The sequence below is a fragment of the Muscardinus avellanarius genome (genome assembly GCF_963383645.1).
Source record: "Muscardinus avellanarius genome assembly, chromosome: 8".
Taxonomy (NCBI): Eukaryota; Metazoa; Chordata; class Mammalia; order Rodentia; family Gliridae; genus Muscardinus; species Muscardinus avellanarius.
This window is the reverse complement of record NC_137794.1, coordinates 103,125,558-103,142,996: the sequence shown is the minus strand read 5'-3', so window position 1 is coordinate 103,142,996 and position 17,439 is coordinate 103,125,558. Positions and strand designations below refer to the sequence as shown.

Sequence of the window (17,439 nt, the reverse complement as noted above, 5' to 3'; positions counted from 1 at the left end):
CAGCCTCAGCTATTAATGAGGCCTTTAAAGAAAAAAGAAAAAAAAGAAAATAGGGTTGGGGGTATAGAATGCCCCCACATCCAATTCAATCCCAAGTATCAAAAATAAGGGGGAAGGCCGGGCGTGGTGGCACACACTTGTCATCCCCGCGCTTGGGAGGCAGAGACAGGAGGGTCGCGCAGGTTCGAAGCCAGCCGCGCGCGCTGGCTTAGGAGACCCTGTTTCCAAATAAAATGTAAAAATAGGTCTGGGAGTGTAGCCCGGAAGTAGAAGGGCTTCCAGGAACCCCAGTGCCACCAAAAATAAATAAATAAATAAAATAAGGGGGAAAAACTTGTTTACAAGAAAAGGACGCTCACTCACCCGATGCCGTCTCTTAGGGTTCGGCGGGCTGTCTCTCTGGTTTCTGTATCTCCTCCCCCGTTTGGACTTTGATCTCCGCCTCTGCCTCGCAGTGCACTTTAACCTCCTGAAATCCTACTTCCTGGGCACCTTCCTCCTCCCTAAGTTTTGGTCCGTTGGTATCGGGGGCCTCTTTGGTGACACCTCCCGAGGCATCGGCATCTACCAGGGCTGAGTCCTGGTTCTCCAGGAAGCTGGCGGCGTCTCCCTTTTCTTTGTCTTTGGATTCGAGTGACGGCTTCACTATTCTTTCTCCGGACTCGGCGTGGCCAGCATCCGCCACGGGCTTTGATATGGCTCCATCTGCCTCTGCTTCAGATGGGGGAATCTCTTCTTCCAACTGCTGGGGACGGTGGACCTCAAACACCACCATCTTTGTGGCAGCTCCGCTCACGTCTTGAGGAACAGCAGGGTGCGGTGGTTCCGCGGCCCTGGGCTCCGAGTCCTCTGGGGCTGGGACAGTGTGTGTGTCACCCTGCGCCGACGCGGGGCGTGTGCCCTCTTCTTTCTGCGGTTCCCGTGCGGCCCCAGGGCCGTCAGCGGGCGCCGGGGGAGCCTGTGTGTGTGAATCGGACGTGGCCCTCTCGGCGGCAGCTGTCTCTTCTGTCCGTGCAAACTGGTCGACGGCGGTCTGGATTATGTTCTGCACGAGCTTGCTGCTCTCCGTCTCAAACTGCACACTCTCACTCTCCACCGTGAGATCGTGCCCGCTCGCTGGCCTGGCTTTGCTCCCCGGGCCCTCAACCTGCTCACCGCCTTCGCCCGGCAGCACTACTGCCAGTGCCGACCCCGCCAGCGACTCGGGCCCCGCGGGCGCGGTGCCATCTCTGGGCTGAGGAACCCACTCTTCCTCTTCCTTGGTCGCTTTCTCTGCTGCTGCTAACTGTGCGTCTGCATCCTCCAAAGTTCCACCTGTTGCTCCCAAGGCCTTCTCCTCCCCGGATGCTGAGCTCTGACCTCGGGCCTCTGAGGCGCCTGCGGCCTTCTGCTCGGGGTCAGGAGGACTTCCCTCAGGACTTTGCTGGGGGACAGGCGCCGTCGAGGTGGGAGCCGGCAGCTGGCCAGGCTCTTCGGGTGCGGGAGCAGCTGCCTCTTGCTCACGCACGTGCATGGGCTCTGCTTCCACGCTCCCGCTTTCCTCCTGAGCCACGGTCGCTCTCTCCTCGGGGCATGGACTCTGGCGTTCACCCTTCAGCCCCTCGGCTTCCTCAGGCACGTCGACTGTAAGGCCCACCTCCGTGACCTCCTGCAGGCTGCTTTGGTCCGTGTGTGTGGACAACTGAGGGCCTTCAACACTCCGGCCGCCTTTGGCTTCCCCCTCGGTCGGCTGGCCGGCTGCTCGAGTGCGGACGGCGTCCGCGGACACCTCGTGACCGCTTCCTCCGAGAACTTCCTCCGTCTTCAGTGGGTCTTGACTTTCTCCCTGGGGTTGAAGACCAGGAGGTGGTGGCGGCCCCTCTTTTGGCACAGCGATGGCTTCTGCCTCTGTGACCTGTGACTGGGGACCGGACGCAACCTCGTGCTCGTGGCCTTCCACGACCTCGTCTTGCTGTGTGGCAAAAAGGGCATCCACATCGGCCACGGGGGTGCTTCCGTTGGTCTCACTGTCTGTCAGGGTCTCGGCGGAGTCGGGGGGAAGGGCCTCTTCTGCTGGACTCTCCTGGGCCTGGACTCCCACCAGGGTCTCAGTGTGGCCAGCGGTGACAATGGTGGTGGCTTGAACGGCTGCAGAGCCTTCGGGGATAGTCTGCACAACTGCAGACGCGTCACCTTCTTGTTGGGGTGCCTTCAACCCCACATCCATCTCTTTCCTCAGACTCAATACCTCTTCTGCTTCCTCCGCCCTCCCCGGATCTCGGGGTTCTGCTTCCTGCCCGGCCTGAGCCCCACCTTCTGGCCTGCTGGCGTCGGGCAGCTGTGGCTCACCCTGTACTTTTTCTGCCACGGCCTGGAGGACGGCTCGAGTCCGCCTCTCCTGGCCCTCAGTGTCCAGCTCACCGCCCTCTACCTCCTGAACGGGGGTGGCCTCCTCCGTGCTGTCCGGAGAGTCCGTCAGCTGGGAAAGTGCCGACACCATTTCCGTGGTCTCTTCTGCAGCAGAGGCCTCGGTGGCTTCTTCGGGGCCAAGAGCCTCGGTGGCTTCTGCAGCCGCCGCCACCTCGGGAGTGGATTCTGCCTCACTGGCAACTGTGTCCCCACAGTCCTCTCCGCTCTCTGGCGGAGCCTGGGTGGCCGCGGGGGTCTCTTCTGCAATGGCTTCTCTGTCCACTGCCTCCCTTGTTAAAGGGGCGGCTTCCTCTTCTGCTTGCTCAGCAGGCTCCGTCACTGAAGCAGAAATCCAGGAAGGAGACCGCTCTTCCACGTCGGCCGCCACCCTCACCCCGTCCACAGCAGCCGCAGCGTGAGCCCGATTCTTGGCGGGCTCCTCGGAAGCACTTGTGGCCACCTGCTGCCCGGGCTCCTCCGCACACCTGGGGGCTTGCTGCTCCTCCATCTTCTCCCGCTCCACGGCGTCATACTCTGACAGAGGCACCACCGCGGGGACATCGGGGTCGTCCTCGTTGACTTCCGTTGGGCCGCTGCCTTCGACGGTGGCTAGCTCCTGCTTCCCGTCCGGTCTTTTCTTCCGCCGCCCGGGAATAAACTTCTTGATTGAAACCCAGGATTCTTCTTTCCCGGGTTCAACTTCTGAGACTGAATGGTCCACCCCGGGGTCTGCGGTTTTCTCTTCCAGTTTTGTCTTGGATTTTTTCCGTGGAGTGACTAACCGTTTAAAAGACTCCCAGGTGGAAACGCCCTCCCCTTCCGAAGGGCTTCCGGCGGGCTCGGGTGAGGAGCTTCCCTGCCCTTGGTCCTGCTCCTGGGCGCTGGCCAGGCTGGCGTCGGGGCCCGCGTCTTTTTCTTTGCCGGCCTCCTCAGCTCTGAGGCCGTCCCCTCCCGTGGCTTTCGGTCCCCCTTCCTCATCCGAAGACGACGCCTTTCTTGCTCTTTTCTTGGATGAGCCCACACAAATTAGAGCTTCCCAGGACACGGAGGTGTCCACCTTGCGCTTCGGCTCCTCCGGCCGTGGCTCCTCCGCGGCTCCTCTGAGGTCTTCTTGCATCTCGGAGGCCGCACTCTCCGTGGAGGACAGGGTGGCACTCTTCACCTTGTCCGGCTCCTCTTCTTTATCACTTTCCGAAGGCCTTCGGACACGTTTCTTGGGCGTCACCATCTTTTTGAAAGAAGCCCAGGGAGTAACACCTTCTCTCTTCTTTTCTCCATCAGAAGTGGCCCCCTCTTCCGCTTCCGCCTCCTGGTGTCCCTCTGCCACGGCCTTCTCCAGAACGGTCATCTCCTCGGGCTCGTCAGGGGATGAGGCTGAGCTCTCGCCCTTCTGCTCATCGGCACTATCCGGAGACTCTGCGGCGCCCTGAGCCGGCTCCCCCGCCTCCTCCTCTCCTCCTCGCTTCCCCTTCTGTTTCTTTCCAGAAAGCTTCTTTAAGCCAGTGCTGGAGAAAAGCTTCTTCAGAGGGCTCCCCTGCACCTTCGTCCTCTCTTGGGACGACAGCAGTTCTGCCTCGCTCAGCACGCCTTCGGGGTGCTTGCCCGGCACCCTCTCATCGGGACTGGGTTCTGCAGGCTGGGGATGGTCGTCTCCACTCTCTGCCGGCGCTGGCTGCGGCTCCTTGGCAGGCTCGGCTTCCGTTTCCAGCTGTTTTTCAGGTGGGGAGGATTCTGCATCTCCCACCTTGGCTTCCTGCTCCTCCGTTTTCTCTTCCGTGGTGCTGACGTGCACCTCTGCGATGACTTCCTGGTGGACGTCTACATTTTCATCAAATACCTCGGTGGCCAGCGGAGCGCACTTCTCCTCGGAAGGCCCCTGCGGGCCGCCGACGGGCTCGTCCATGGGCAGCGCCACCTTCTCGTAGTCGGCGGACAGCCTGGCCTCGTCCGCGCCTTCTGTGGGGCCCTGCGGGTGTGCGGGAGCAGCCGGGCGTTCCGAGGCATCTTCTGTCTTCTCACTGTCCTCCACGTCTGCCTTTTCAGGCTCTTGGTCCTTGGGCTTCTCAGAAACTTCCAGTTCCTCCTCCTTTGGCTTCCTGAAACTGGTCTTTTTACGCCAGCCAGCCCAACCCTGGGTGAAGAATTTCTTGAAGGGCGACGCCGTCTCGCTGGCGATAGGGCTGCTTGGAGATTCTGGGGACTTGGTAGGTTCTTTCTCGGGTTTCTCGTCCCCTTCCTCCTTGCCCTCCTCTGCTGCTGGACCCGACTCGGCTTGCAGAGGGGTCTCTGGGCCGCGCTGCTCGAGCACATCTTCCGGCTGCTCGGTGGACTGCTTCAGCTCGCTCTCCTTGGCCGCCGCCTCTCCCGGCTCCGTGCTGGGCTCCTGGTGGTCCCCTGCCCCGTTGGACTCTCCGGCCCCTTCGCTCTCATCTTTTTTCACAGTGAGTAGCTGGACAGTGTCGGACTTCTCGGTCTTGTCCTTTTTCACAGTGAACTTGAAGCCAACAAACTTAAATACCTTCTTAAATCCAAGGTCACTAGCCTGGGACTCGGGAGCCTGCGTTAGGTCTTCTAAGTTGCTCTCCGAAGGTGCGATCTGCTCGAGGATTTCCGGCGCATCTTCCGGCCCGTCCTTGGTGATGATGTCCGCGGGGGCTGTGGGGTCGGCGGCCATCTCTTCGCCGGAGTCTTTCTCTCTTACATCTTCAGACTCTCTCTGCCCAACTATTAGCAAAAAGTGAGACCGAGAAGGGGGAAAATGAGTAGCAGTTCAAAAAAAGCAAGTTTTGTTTTGGGGGTATACTGGGGATGGAACCCTAGGCCATTCTACCTCTGAGTTACATCGCCAGCCCTATTTTTTATTCTTTATTTTGAAACAGGGCTCACTAAGTTAGTTATAGAGGGCCTCACTAAGTAGCTGAGACTGGCCGTGAACCCGTGATCCTCCTGTCTCAGTCTCCCAAATGCTGGGATTACAAGTGTGCTCCCCCATGCCCAGCTAAAAAAGCAAATATTTTTAAGAATGCGACCAATTAATGCCTTCATAGACACTGGACATTCCTGGATAAGGTAAAGGGTCTTATGGGTGTTTGCAAACATTAATAGATCAGGCAGCCAGGACTGATGGTGCACACCTGTGATCCCAGAAGTTGGGTGGCTGAAAGAGGAGGATCATTACAGGTCCGAGGATAGCCTCGGCAAGTAGCGAGACCCTCATCAATCTAGTGAGACCTTGTTTTAAACTAAAAATTTAAAAATAGGGCTGGGAAGCCAGGCATGGTGGCGCAAGCTTGTAATCTCAGCATTCGGGAGACTGAGACCAGAGGATTACGGCTCACAGACAGCTTCAGCTAGGTAGTGAGGCCCTCTGCAACTTAGTGAGACCCTGTTTCAAAATAAAGAATATGCCGGGCGTGGTGGCGCACATGCTTGTAATCCCCGCACTTAGGTGGAGACAGGAGGATCGCACAGGTTCGAAGCCAGCCATGCTGGCTTAAGAGACCCTGTTTCCAAATAAAAATGTTTTAAAAATGGGTCTGGGAGTGTAGCCCGGAGGTAGAAGGGTTTCCAGGAACCCCAGTACCACACACACACACACAAAAAAGAATAAAAAATAGGGCGGGGGGGGTATAGCTTAGAGTTCGAATGCCCCTGGATCCCACCCCCAGACCCACAAAAAATTAAAATAAGTAAATAAATAAAATAGGGCCAGGAGCTGGTCATGGTGGCATACATTTGTAATCCCAGGACTTGGGAAGCTGAAATAGGAGGATCACAGGTTCACAACCAGCTCAGCAACTCAGCAAGACTGTGTTTCAAAATAAAGAATAAAATAGGTCTAGGGGTCTGGCTCCGAGATAGAATGTCCCTGGATTCAATTCCCAGTACTGAAAGAAAACAAGCCCTTTGCTTCAGTGCCTAAGTCACAGATTCTACCTTTCTCTCTAAGAGCTCTTAGGCTGACAACATGTAAGATAGCATTACAAGCAAACCACACGCATAGCCCCAGCTGCCTGGGAGGCGGAGGCAGGGGATCATTTGAACTTGAGACCGGCCTGGGAAACATTAAGCAACCATCTCAAAAATAAACACGCCAAAAACCAGGTTGGGAGGTCAGGGTGGACAAACGGAAGCCATTGATCAAAAGGTACAAAGTTTTGGCTACCGGGAAGCGTAAGCTATGGCGACTACTGTATGGTCCAGCAACCACAGTGGTAAGGAACGATAATGTCCAAATTTGCAAAATAGATTTTTTGGTTTTTTTGGTGGTACTGGGGGTGGAACCCAGAGGCTTTCTACCTCCAGGCTATACTCCCAGACCTTTTTTATATTTTATTTGGAAACAGGGTCTCACTAAGTTGCTGAGAGCTTCACTAAGTAGCGAAGGATGGCTTCGAGCCCGTGTGATCCTCCTGTCTCAGCCTCCCAAGCGTGGGGATTACAAGCGTGCGCCACCACACCCGGCGCAAAATAGATTTTAATGGTGTCACCACCAAAAAACAAAAAATTCAGTTGGGCACAGTGGCACATGCCTGTAATTCCAGTACTTGGGAGGCTGAGACAGGAGGTCATTCAAGGCCAACTTCAGCCACTTATAAAGACTTTTCAGCAACTTATAAAGACCTTGTTTCAAAATAAAAAATTAAAAAGGGCTAGAGGTGTAGCTCAGAGGTAAAATGTCCCCTGGGTTCAGTCCCTAGTATTTCTCACCCAAAAAGGTCAATTCATAAGGTAACAATTTTGACTGGAGTTATGTTAATACACATTGATTAAAACCACGCTGTAGAGCTGGGTGTGATGGCGCGTGCTTGTAATCCCGGTACTCTTGGGGGATTGAGACGGAGGATCGCAGGTTCGTGGCCAGCCTCAGCTACTTAATAAGGCCCTCTGCAACATAGTGAGACCCTGTTTCAAAATAAAGAATTAAAAAATAGGCTTGGGAGTGTAGCTCAGAAGTAGAATGCCCCCAAGCCAGGCGTGGTGGTGCACGCTTGTAATCCCCACGCTTGGGAGGCTGAGACAGGAGGATCGTACAGGTTCGAAGCCATCCTTCGCTACTTAGTGAGGCTCTCAGCAACTTCGTGAGAACCTGTTTCCAAATAAAATATTAAAAAGGTCTGGGAGTATAGCCCGGAGGTAGAAAGCCTCTGGGTTCCACCCCCAGTACCACCAAAAAAAAAAAAAAAAGAAGTAGAATGCCCTTGAGTTGAGTCACCAAGTATTGCAAATAAATATAATAATAATAATAATAATAATAATAATAATTAGTAATAATAATAATAATACCACCACCACCACACTGTATGAGCCAGGTGTGGGGTAGTGGTTCATGCTTGTAATCCCTATACTTGGGAGGCTGAGACAGGAGGATCACAGGTTTAAGGGCAGCTTCAGTAAGTAGTAAGAGTTGCATCAACATAGCAAAACCCTGTTTCCAAATAAGAAATAAAATCGAGCTGGGGGGTGTAAGTAACTTGAATGTGGAATTTGTCTGGGTTCAATATTCAGTATCTCCTTCACACAAACTTACTGTGCTTCATAATACAATTATTTTTCAAATAAAAAATTTAAAAATTAGCCAGGCGTAGTGGTGCACGCTTGTAATCTAAGCATTCAGGAGGCCGAGACAGGAGGATAGTGATTTGCAGACAGCCTCAGCTACTACTTAGTGAGGCCCTATGCAACTCAGCGAAACCCTATTTCAAAATAAAGAATAAAAAAAAAAAAATAGGGCTGGGGATGTAGCTCGGAGGTAAAATGCCCCTGGGTTTAATCCCTACTATTGCAAAAATAAAAAAATAAAAATTGTCACCCGCTAGGCATGGTGGCATACGCTTATAATCCCAGTACTTGGGAGGCTGAGACAGGAGGATTGCAGCCTCAGCTACTTAGTGAGACCCTGTTTCCAAATAAAATAGAAAATAGGTCTAATAGGTCTGGGAGTGTAGCCCGAGGGTAGAAAGTGCCTGGGTTCCATCCCTAGCACCACTAAAAAAAAAAAAAAATCAGAGAGAGAAGCAAAGAAATCCTAGAGAACTAAACATATTTCAGAGATTTGAAGCAAAATCAAAAATCTCATTTTGATCTGAAATAATTTAAGAATATTATTCTTCTTATTTATTTATTTATGGTACTAGGGGTGGAACCCAGGGGCCTTCTACCTCCACGTTATACTCCCAGACCTATTTTATATTTTATTTGGAAACAGGGTCTCACTAAGTTGCCGAGAGCCTCACTCAGTAGCTGAGGCTGGCTTCGAACCTGTGCGATCCTCCTGTCTCAGCCTCCCAAGCCCAGGGATTGCAAGCATGTGCTACCACACCCAGCTTCTTTTTTTTAAAAAAAACATTATAAAATATAATTTGTGAAGCTGGGCGTGGTGGCGCACGCTTGTAATCCCAGTACTTGGGAGGCTGAGACAGGAGGATCACACAGGTTCGAAGTCAGCCTCAGATGCTTAGTGAGGCTCTCAGCAACTTAGTGAGACCCTGTTTCCAAATAAAATACAAAACAGGTCTGGGAGTGTAGCCCAGAGGTAGAAAACCTCTGGGTTCCATTCCCAGCACCACACACACAAATATACATATACATATACATATACATACATACATACATACATATATATATATATATATATATATATGTAATTTGTGGCCAACTTTAAACATAAACAATATAGAAAAAAATCCCCACATTTAAATATTGAGGCAAATATAAAAAAGTAAATGTTTAGACTGCTCAAAGTATTTTTAACTTTTTTTTTATCATTTCAGACACTATATACTTTTTTAAAAAGCATGTGTAATCTTTCCGAAATAAGAAAACTAAATTCTTTTTTTCTTCCTATTTATAAACCAACACAGTCAGATGAGCTTGCTTATGGTTAAAGATTTACCTAAACTAAATGCATTTCCAGGACTACTCCTTTCAAATTCTCTCAATTATAAAGCCACTTACAAAAGAACAGACTGAAATAATTCTAATACAACACAAGAGATAAGGACTTTATTTTATTTATTAATTTATTTATTTATTTATTTATTTTTGTGGTACCGGGGTTCCTGGAAGCCCTTCTACCTCCGGGCTACAATCCCAGACCTATTTTTACATTTTTATTTGGAAACAGGGTCTCCTAAGCCAGCGCGCGATCCTCCTGTCTCCGCCTCCCAAGCGCGGGGATTACAAGCGTGCGCCACCACGCCCGGCTGAGATAAGGGCTTTCTTTTATAAAAAGATGGATGATGCCCCGGGAAATATAGAAGAGAAGCCAAACCCAATAACAAACAAACGCAGTTGTACTAGCAATGATCACAAATACAGAGTAAATAGCCCGCTTCCGGTGGCCTGCCACTAAAAACACTTAGTGGCCTCTCTAGAGTTAGGAAACACAGGTACTTTTCAGGCGGGTGGAGAAGGCAGGTTTTATCCACACCACTGTCCCTCCTGAATCTCGACTTCAGTTTGGAACACTCGCTAACTCTGCAAGTGTCCAAACTAAAGCCAGGGTGGTGGTGAGCGCTTGTAATCCCAGCATTCAGGAGGCTGAGACGGGAGGATCGCGGTTCGCGGACAGCCTCGGCTACTTAGTGAGGCCCTCTGCAACTCAGTGAGACCCGGTTTCAAAATAAAGAATAAAAAACAGGTCAGGGGATGTAGCTCGGAGGTAGAATGTTCCTGGGTTCCATCCCCGGTACTGCAAATAAATAAATAGTCAAAACTAGGGAGCCGAAGATGGTGATCAGCAGCCAGCTGGCAAAACAAAGCAGTTTACTGGTAGTTTAGATCTCAGCAGTAATACTGAGACAGTCCCTTTATAAAGAGACTTTTTTAAGTTCCTAGTAAAATTTAAAATCATAACTGACCAACCACTCGACTCTTGGTCTCTCTTGACCTAAGTCATGCTAAATGCCACACAACTACCAGAACAGCCTTCCTGAGGGACCACCACCCCCTGCTCGCCCAAAGACACCTGTGTGCTTTGCTGAACGGACTGGAGGCTTGGGCCTCCATCGGCTGGCTCTCGGCCTCCACGGGTCCTGAGCCTCCACCTGCTTCCTGTGCGGTTCACCAGCAGAGACCTTCCAGGGAGACTCTGCCTCTTCACACTCGGAGTCCACTACCCCAACAAGCTGTCAAACATCCAACGGCCCCTGGTCCTTGAGGCCAGTCCTCTAAACTACACGCCTGCGGCCAAGGCCGTTTTAACTAGGTTCCAACCGGAACGCGGCGCTCGCGCACCTGCTCGGCCCAGTCCCGCCCTGTCCCCGCGCCCTCCCCCTCCCGGAGCTGCAGCCCGAGCTGGAAGTCCTGGCCCATCCCTCCGGGCACACCGGCTTGCCCCTGGCAGTCCAGGGAGCGCATGCGCGCGCCTCAGCCCAATGCTAGGGTCTTTCAAGACCTGGGTCTTTTTTTTTTCCTTCTTGTTTGCAGAACTGGCGATTGAACCCAGAAGCGTTCTATCTCTGAGCCACACCCACAGCCCTTTTTATTCTGAAACAGGATCTCCTAGGTTGCTGAGAGGCTCACTATATTGTGCTGCTGGTCTCCAACCTGTGATCCTCCAGTCTCAGCTTCCCAGGTACTGGGATTACAGGTGTGGCCCCACCACGTGGGGCTCCCGGATCATTTCCTACCTGCTCTCCACCCATCTACGCCCCAACCCTGGCTGCCCTTCCCAGCTCGGCATCCCGGGACATTGTCCTCTGGCCAGAGGCGATGTGCGCCCTGGGGCATCTCTCCGGGGACAGTGATGGTCAAGTCCTATTGGTTTCATCTCCAGGGTAGTTGAAGGCCATGCTGCAGAGAGCCTGAAGGAGGCCTTGTCTTGAGGGTCCCTTGGCCAACGCTGACGAACTCAGGGACCGGGGCCCGCTGTGCACCCCCAGCTGAGATGCAGCGGGTGCCACCTCATCCCTGCCTGTGCACGGCTGTTCCAGGCAAGGACAGGGAGAAGGCAGGCTGCCGGCCCCTCCCGGGTCTCCGGCTGGCGCTCGCGGCCGCCAGGGGGCGCGCTACTCACGGCAAAAGTGGCTCCACCAGGGCATGGCGCGCCGCCGGGGACAGGGGCAGCGCAGCCGCCGGCCTCGCCCCGCGGCCCCATCGCGGGATGCCAACTGGCCGCTGGGGGCCGCCAGCCGCCGCTGACGGGGCCCCCTGGGGGCCGCGTGCGTCACAGAGGCCACGGAAGGCCCCCGGGTGGGGGTGGGGGTCAGCCGCCGGGTCTCTCTCCAGGCTCAACAGGGCGCAGAGGGCCTGGCTGCCCCTTCAGACGCTGAGCATCCCGGCTGCTGGACCACAGTCTGCGTCTCCAGCTACCCTGCTCCAAGGCGGACCCTAAAGCCCAGCTGGTGCAGTGATGGCCCAAGGCAGGAGGGAAGCGGAGTGCGGTTTGGCCTGGATGCAGGTAGGAGTTTGAAGGTCCTGAGGATAACTGCGACTGTGGGCATCTGGCATGTTTCCTGCACAAAGCCAACACCTATAATCAGAGCCTAGAATCTGGAGGTAGGGGTTCTCTCCGCATCTCTCCAGCTGGTTTACTGGGGAATACAGACTTCAAAATGGTCCTTGCAGAGCCAAAGTGGTGGCCTACGATTATAATCTTGGTTCTTGGGAGGTTGAGACAGGACGATTGCAGGTTCCAGGCCAGCCACAGCAATTTGGCAAGACTCTGTTTCAAAATTTAAAACAGTAGGAAGGGAGGCTGAGGGTGTAGCTAAGAGATAAAATGGTCCTAGACTCAATCCCCAGTACCAAAACCAAAATAGAAATATTACAAATTAAACAAAGCTAAGGAGACAGGACAATGGATATCATCAACCCCTGCTGGGCTGTATAAATGCTAAAAAGGACCTTATTGGTTTAAATGACAAAAGCTAGTGAGACCCCGTTTCAAAACAAAAAATAAGCCAGGCGTGGTGGTGCACGCTTGTCATCCCAGCATTCAGGAGGCTGAGACAGGAGGATAGCGGTTCGCAGACAGCTTCAGCTACTTAGTGAGGCCCTCTGCAACTTAGTGAGTCCCTGTTTCAAAATAAAGAATTAAAAATAGGGCAGGAAATGTAGCTTGGAGGTCGAATGCCCCTGGGTTCCATCCCCAGACCTGCAAAAAATAAAAAAATAAAAAATAAATTGGACTGAGGGGGTGTGGCTTGGACACACACAATTAAATGACAAAATTAAAATATAAACTGGGCTTAGTGGCACACACTTGTAATCCCAGTACCTGGGAAGTTGAGATAGGAGGATCACAGGTTCAAGGACAGCCTCAGCAACATAGTGAGACTCAGCAACCTAGGGAGACCTTGTTTCAAAATTAAAACAGGGCTGGGGGTGTAGCTCAGAGGTAGAATGTGCCTGTGTTCAATCTCCAGTACTATACACATGCACAAAAAACACTAAAATAGGAAAAGTAGATTATATAAAAGTATTACAAAACTGCAAATGTATAACACAAGAACTATGGTGAAATAAAATATAAAATAGGTCTGGGAGTGTAGCCCGGAGGTAGAAGGCCCCGGGCTCCATCCCCAGTACCACCAAAAAAAAAAAAAAAAAAAAAAAAGTTACAATAGGAGGGAGACTACAGGTCGGGCATACGGGTGTTCCCTCTGCTATTCTTATTTTTGCAATTTTCAGTCTGAAGTTACTGTTTTAAAACACATAAACTACCCTGTTCCCGCCACACCCAAAAGAGACCGCACTCTGCTGGGGTGCAGCTGAGAGGTAGAATGCCCCTGGGTTCGATCCCTAGCGCCACAAAAATAAAACAAATACAACAAAATAGGGGTAGGAGTGTTGTGAATTAGAGGTAAAATACCCACGGGTTCCATCCTTCGTACAAAAACAAAACACCATCGTCCCGATTCCCTGGAAGAGCTTTTGAACAGAAGAGGGCAGTGTTGGCCTTCAACTGCTGAACGCCAAGGATGGAGACCTCCCGCCCAGAGAGCCCACCACTCAGGTGCAGGTGTGTTTCAAACTCTGACAAGTTGAATGCGCTGTTCCGCCCACTTAACTCTTTGCCTCCCAACAGAAACATTTCAAGGGGAGAAAGGAGAACCTAAACCTTGAGTTAGTTAGCCCTCTATACTTTTTTTTTTTTTACTGGAGGTGGAACCCAGGGGCATTCGACCTCCTAGCTACACCCACAGCCCTATTTTTTATTCTTTATTTTCAAACAGGGTCTCATTGAGTTGCAGAGGGCCTCACTAAGTAGCTGAGGCTGTCCGCAAACCAGGATTCTCCCGTCTCAGCCTCCCTAATGCTGGGATTACAAGTATGTGCCACCACGCCCGGCTAAAAAGATAGTTATTCCCTGCTAGTAGTTGAAAGAGTAATAGATGATAGCAAGAGAAGATCCAGCCAGCTGGTCAGGCTGTGGAAGTGAAGCAGGAGGCCTCCTGCCTCAGCCTCCCAAATAGAGGTGTGAGCCATCACATCTGGCACATCTGGACGCTTCTTTCTTTCTTTCTTTCTTTCTTTCTTTCTTTCTTTCTTTCTTTCTTTCTTCCTATGGTACAGGGGATTGAAGCCAGGTGCATTCTACCTCTGAACTATACCCCCAGCCCTATTTTACTTATTTTACATTTTGGGTTTTTTTTTTTTTTCAGTACTGGGGATGAAACCCAGGAGCATCCTACCTCCGAGCTACACCCCCAGCCCAATTTTTTATTCTGTATTTTGAAACAGGGTCTCACTGAGTTGCCAAAGGCCTCACTAAGTAGCCAAGGCTGTCCACGAAGCGTCATCCTCCTGTCTCAGCCTCCCAAATGCTGGGATTACAAGCGTGCGCCACCACACCCGGCTCTTTATTTTATATTTTCAAAAAGGGTCTTGCTAAGTTGTTGAAGCTGTCTTAAACCTGCGGTCCTCCTGTCTCAGCCTCCCAAGTACAGGGTTTAGAGTCATACGCCACCTCGCTGAGCCCAAGATGCACTTTCTTGGCTACTAAAACGTCCGTCCACAGGACCTGGTTTTGGAGTGGCCCTTCTCACACAGCGTAGAATTATCACCATTCACATGGCACTCGCCATCTGGAGAACACGGCAGTCAGTCCAGCAGGCCCCCGGAGTCCAGCTGTGTGCTCAGTGGCTCCCCAGAGCCAAGGGTCAGCCAGAGTCTTGCTAGGTATCAAGATGCCAAACCTTGGAGAGGGAGTGCTTGGTGTGTGCAGGGGAAGGCTGAGTTGGCAGCAATCCCCTCCTCCTCCCGTCCCTGCTGGTCATCCTGGTCATCCGTCTCCTACCCAGACACTCAGGAGGGCGGGGAGACCCTGATCCTCTCAGGGGTGCACCTGGCACCCGCCCCGCCCCAGACACTCTTGCTGATGGGTTTTTACACATCTGCTGTGTGTGGAAGAAAGATCCCTCATGCCTTGCTTCCCAAAGGCACATTATCACAGAAACCAAAAGCAGCTGCTGTCCGTGGAAATGGGTTCCACATCTGTGGGCTCAACCAGGCAGAAAATACTTCGGAAAAGCCAGGCGCGGTGGCCCGTGCCTGGAATCCCAGTACTTGGGAGGCTGAGACTGGAGGATCATGGGTTCAAAGTGAGTCTCAGCAATGCAGCAAGGCTCCCAGCACTAGTGAGAGACTGCTTTCAAATAAAAAATAAAAGAGGACTGGGGATGTAGCCCGCAGGTGGAATTTCCCTGGGTTCGCTCCCCAGCACCACATAGTGAGTGAATGAATCAACGAGGGGGCTGTTGGTGTAGCTCAGAGGTAGACTGCCCCGGGCTCAACCCCCAGAAACATGCACACACACACACACACACACACACACACACACACGCACACTAGCAGCAGCAGCGTAACTGCAGAGGCCAATACTTTGGCTTCTTTGTTGTGTAGAAGATACTAATATTTGTTTAGTGATGCCCACATTTTGACACGCCTACCTAGATTTGCATGTGTGTGTGTGTGTGTGTGTGTGTGTGTGTGTGTGTGTATGTGTGTGTGGTACTGGGGGTGGAACCCAGAGGCTTTTCTCCCTCCAGGCTACACTCTCAGGCCTATTTTATACTTTATTTGGAAACAGGGTCTCTTACCAAGTTGTTAAGAGCCTCACTAAGTAGCTGAGGCTGGCTTTGAACCTGTGCACTCCTCCTGTCTCAACCCCCCCAAGCGCTGGGATTACAAGCGTGCGCCACCACGCCGAGCTCCTGCTAAAATGTTTTAAAAGGCCATGAAACATCCCTGTCACGACCAGAGACAAGGACGATGTCACCTACATGTTCCTGTACAGGGCTTTGCTTCTCTAAGTTTGAACATCTCCGCCTGGAGGTTTTGTGTCTAATGAGCTTTAAAGGGGGAGGGGGAGGGGCTGGGCGTGTTAGGATATAGGGGTGGATTCAGAATGCAGAGAATTCCTGGAAAAATTCCAGGACAATGCTACAAGTTGTGGGGGGAAGTTAAGCAGCTCCAGATGTCCCGGCTAGCTGTCCTGATGTGCCTGGAGAAGGAAAACCCTGGCTTTTCTAACCCTAAAGAAATGCAGGCCGGAGTCTTTGCAATGCTGTACTGCTTTCTCTGATGTGGCACCAAAGCCCAAGCGCAAAGCTGAACTGAATATGTGAACAGTTTGTAACATATAGTATATATAGTAGGACACATATCTTAATTTTTCTTTCAAGCATCTAAAAAAGAAAAACAAGTTCTACTTCTATCTCTTAATCTCTAGGTATAGTTACCCCTTGGCCTGTGTGGAGTTGATTCCAGGACCCCTCAGATGCCCAACTCTGGGATACTCAAGGCCCTTTAGAAAGCGGCGTAGTGTTTGTATCTAATCTCTGTACATTCTCTCATGAACTTTCAGTGATCTCTAGATTACTTATAATACCTACTACAATATAAATGTTTTAAATATTGCTATTTTTTTATTCAGAGAATAATGGATGCGGAGTCTGAAACAGCCTCAGTATAGACAAGAGGGTTTTTTTCCCCTCCTAAGTATTGTATTTTATTTTGTAGTACTAGAGATTGAATCAAGGGACATTTTACCTCTGAATTACACCACCCCCAACCCATTCTATTTTATTTGGGGGAGGTACTGAGGATGGAATCTAGGGGCATTCTACCTCTGAGCTACACCCCCAAGCCCTATTTTTTTTTTTTAATTTTTTGCTTTGAAACACAGTCTCATTGAGTTGCAAAGGTCCTCACTAAGTAGCTGAGACTGTCTGGGAACCATGAACCCCCGTCTCTGCCTCCCAAATGCTGGAATTACCAGTGTGCACCACCACGCCTGGCTCTATTTTTTTGTTTTGAAACAGGGTCTTGCTAAGAGTCTTGCTGTACTGCTGAGGGCGTTGAACCTGCGGTCCTCCAGTCTCAGCCTCCCAAGTACTGGGATTCCAGGCACGGGCCACCGCGCCTGGCTTTTCCGAAGTATTTTCTGCCTGGTTGAGCCCACAGATGTGGAACCCATTTCCACGGACAGCAGCTGCTTTTGGTTTCTGTGATAATGTGCCTCTGGGAAGCAAGACATGAGGGATCTTTCTTCCACACACAGCAGATGTGTAAAAACCCATCAGCAAGAGTGTCTGGGGCGGGGCGGGTGCCTGGTGCACCCCTGGGAGGATCAGGGTCTCCCCACCCTTCTGAGTGTCTGGGTGGGAGACAGGTGACCAGGATGACCAGCAGGGACGGGAGGAGGAGGGGATTGCTGCCAACTCAGCCTTCCCCTGCACACACCAAGCACTCCGTGTTCTCCAGATGACGAGTGCCACGTGAATGGTGATAATTCTATGCCATGTGAGAAGGCCCACTCCAAAACCAGGTCCTGTGGACGGACATTTCAGGAGCCAGAAAGTGCATCTTGGACCGGGTGTGCCGATATATGACTGTAATCCCAACACTTGGGAGGCAGAGACAGGAGGATCGCAGGTTCAAGGCCAGCCTCAACAACTTAGTGGGACCCTGTTTCAAAACAATCACATCCATCTTCTGCAGTTATGCTCCTTACCAGCTGTGACCCTCTGGGTAAATTACTGAGCCAGGAGAAACTTACTTTCATGATGAAGGGCAGGTTAAGGAACCAAGCACTTTTAGCAG

The 17,439-nt window shown here is 51.7% G+C and overlaps 1 protein-coding gene across 1 annotated transcript in view; it reads right to left on the bottom strand.

Moving 5' to 3' along the window:
• Positions 1-376: 376 nt before the first annotated feature.
• Positions 377-17,439, bottom strand: part of AKAP12 (A-kinase anchoring protein 12) — a gene marked incomplete at both ends in the record, with an annotated part of 103,328 nt that continues 86,265 nt past the window's right edge. The window contains one exon of the mRNA XM_080700147.1: positions 377-5,112. Coding sequence (XP_080556273.1) covers positions 377-5,112 — 4,736 coding nt within the window. The remainder of the gene's footprint in view (positions 5,113-17,439) is intronic.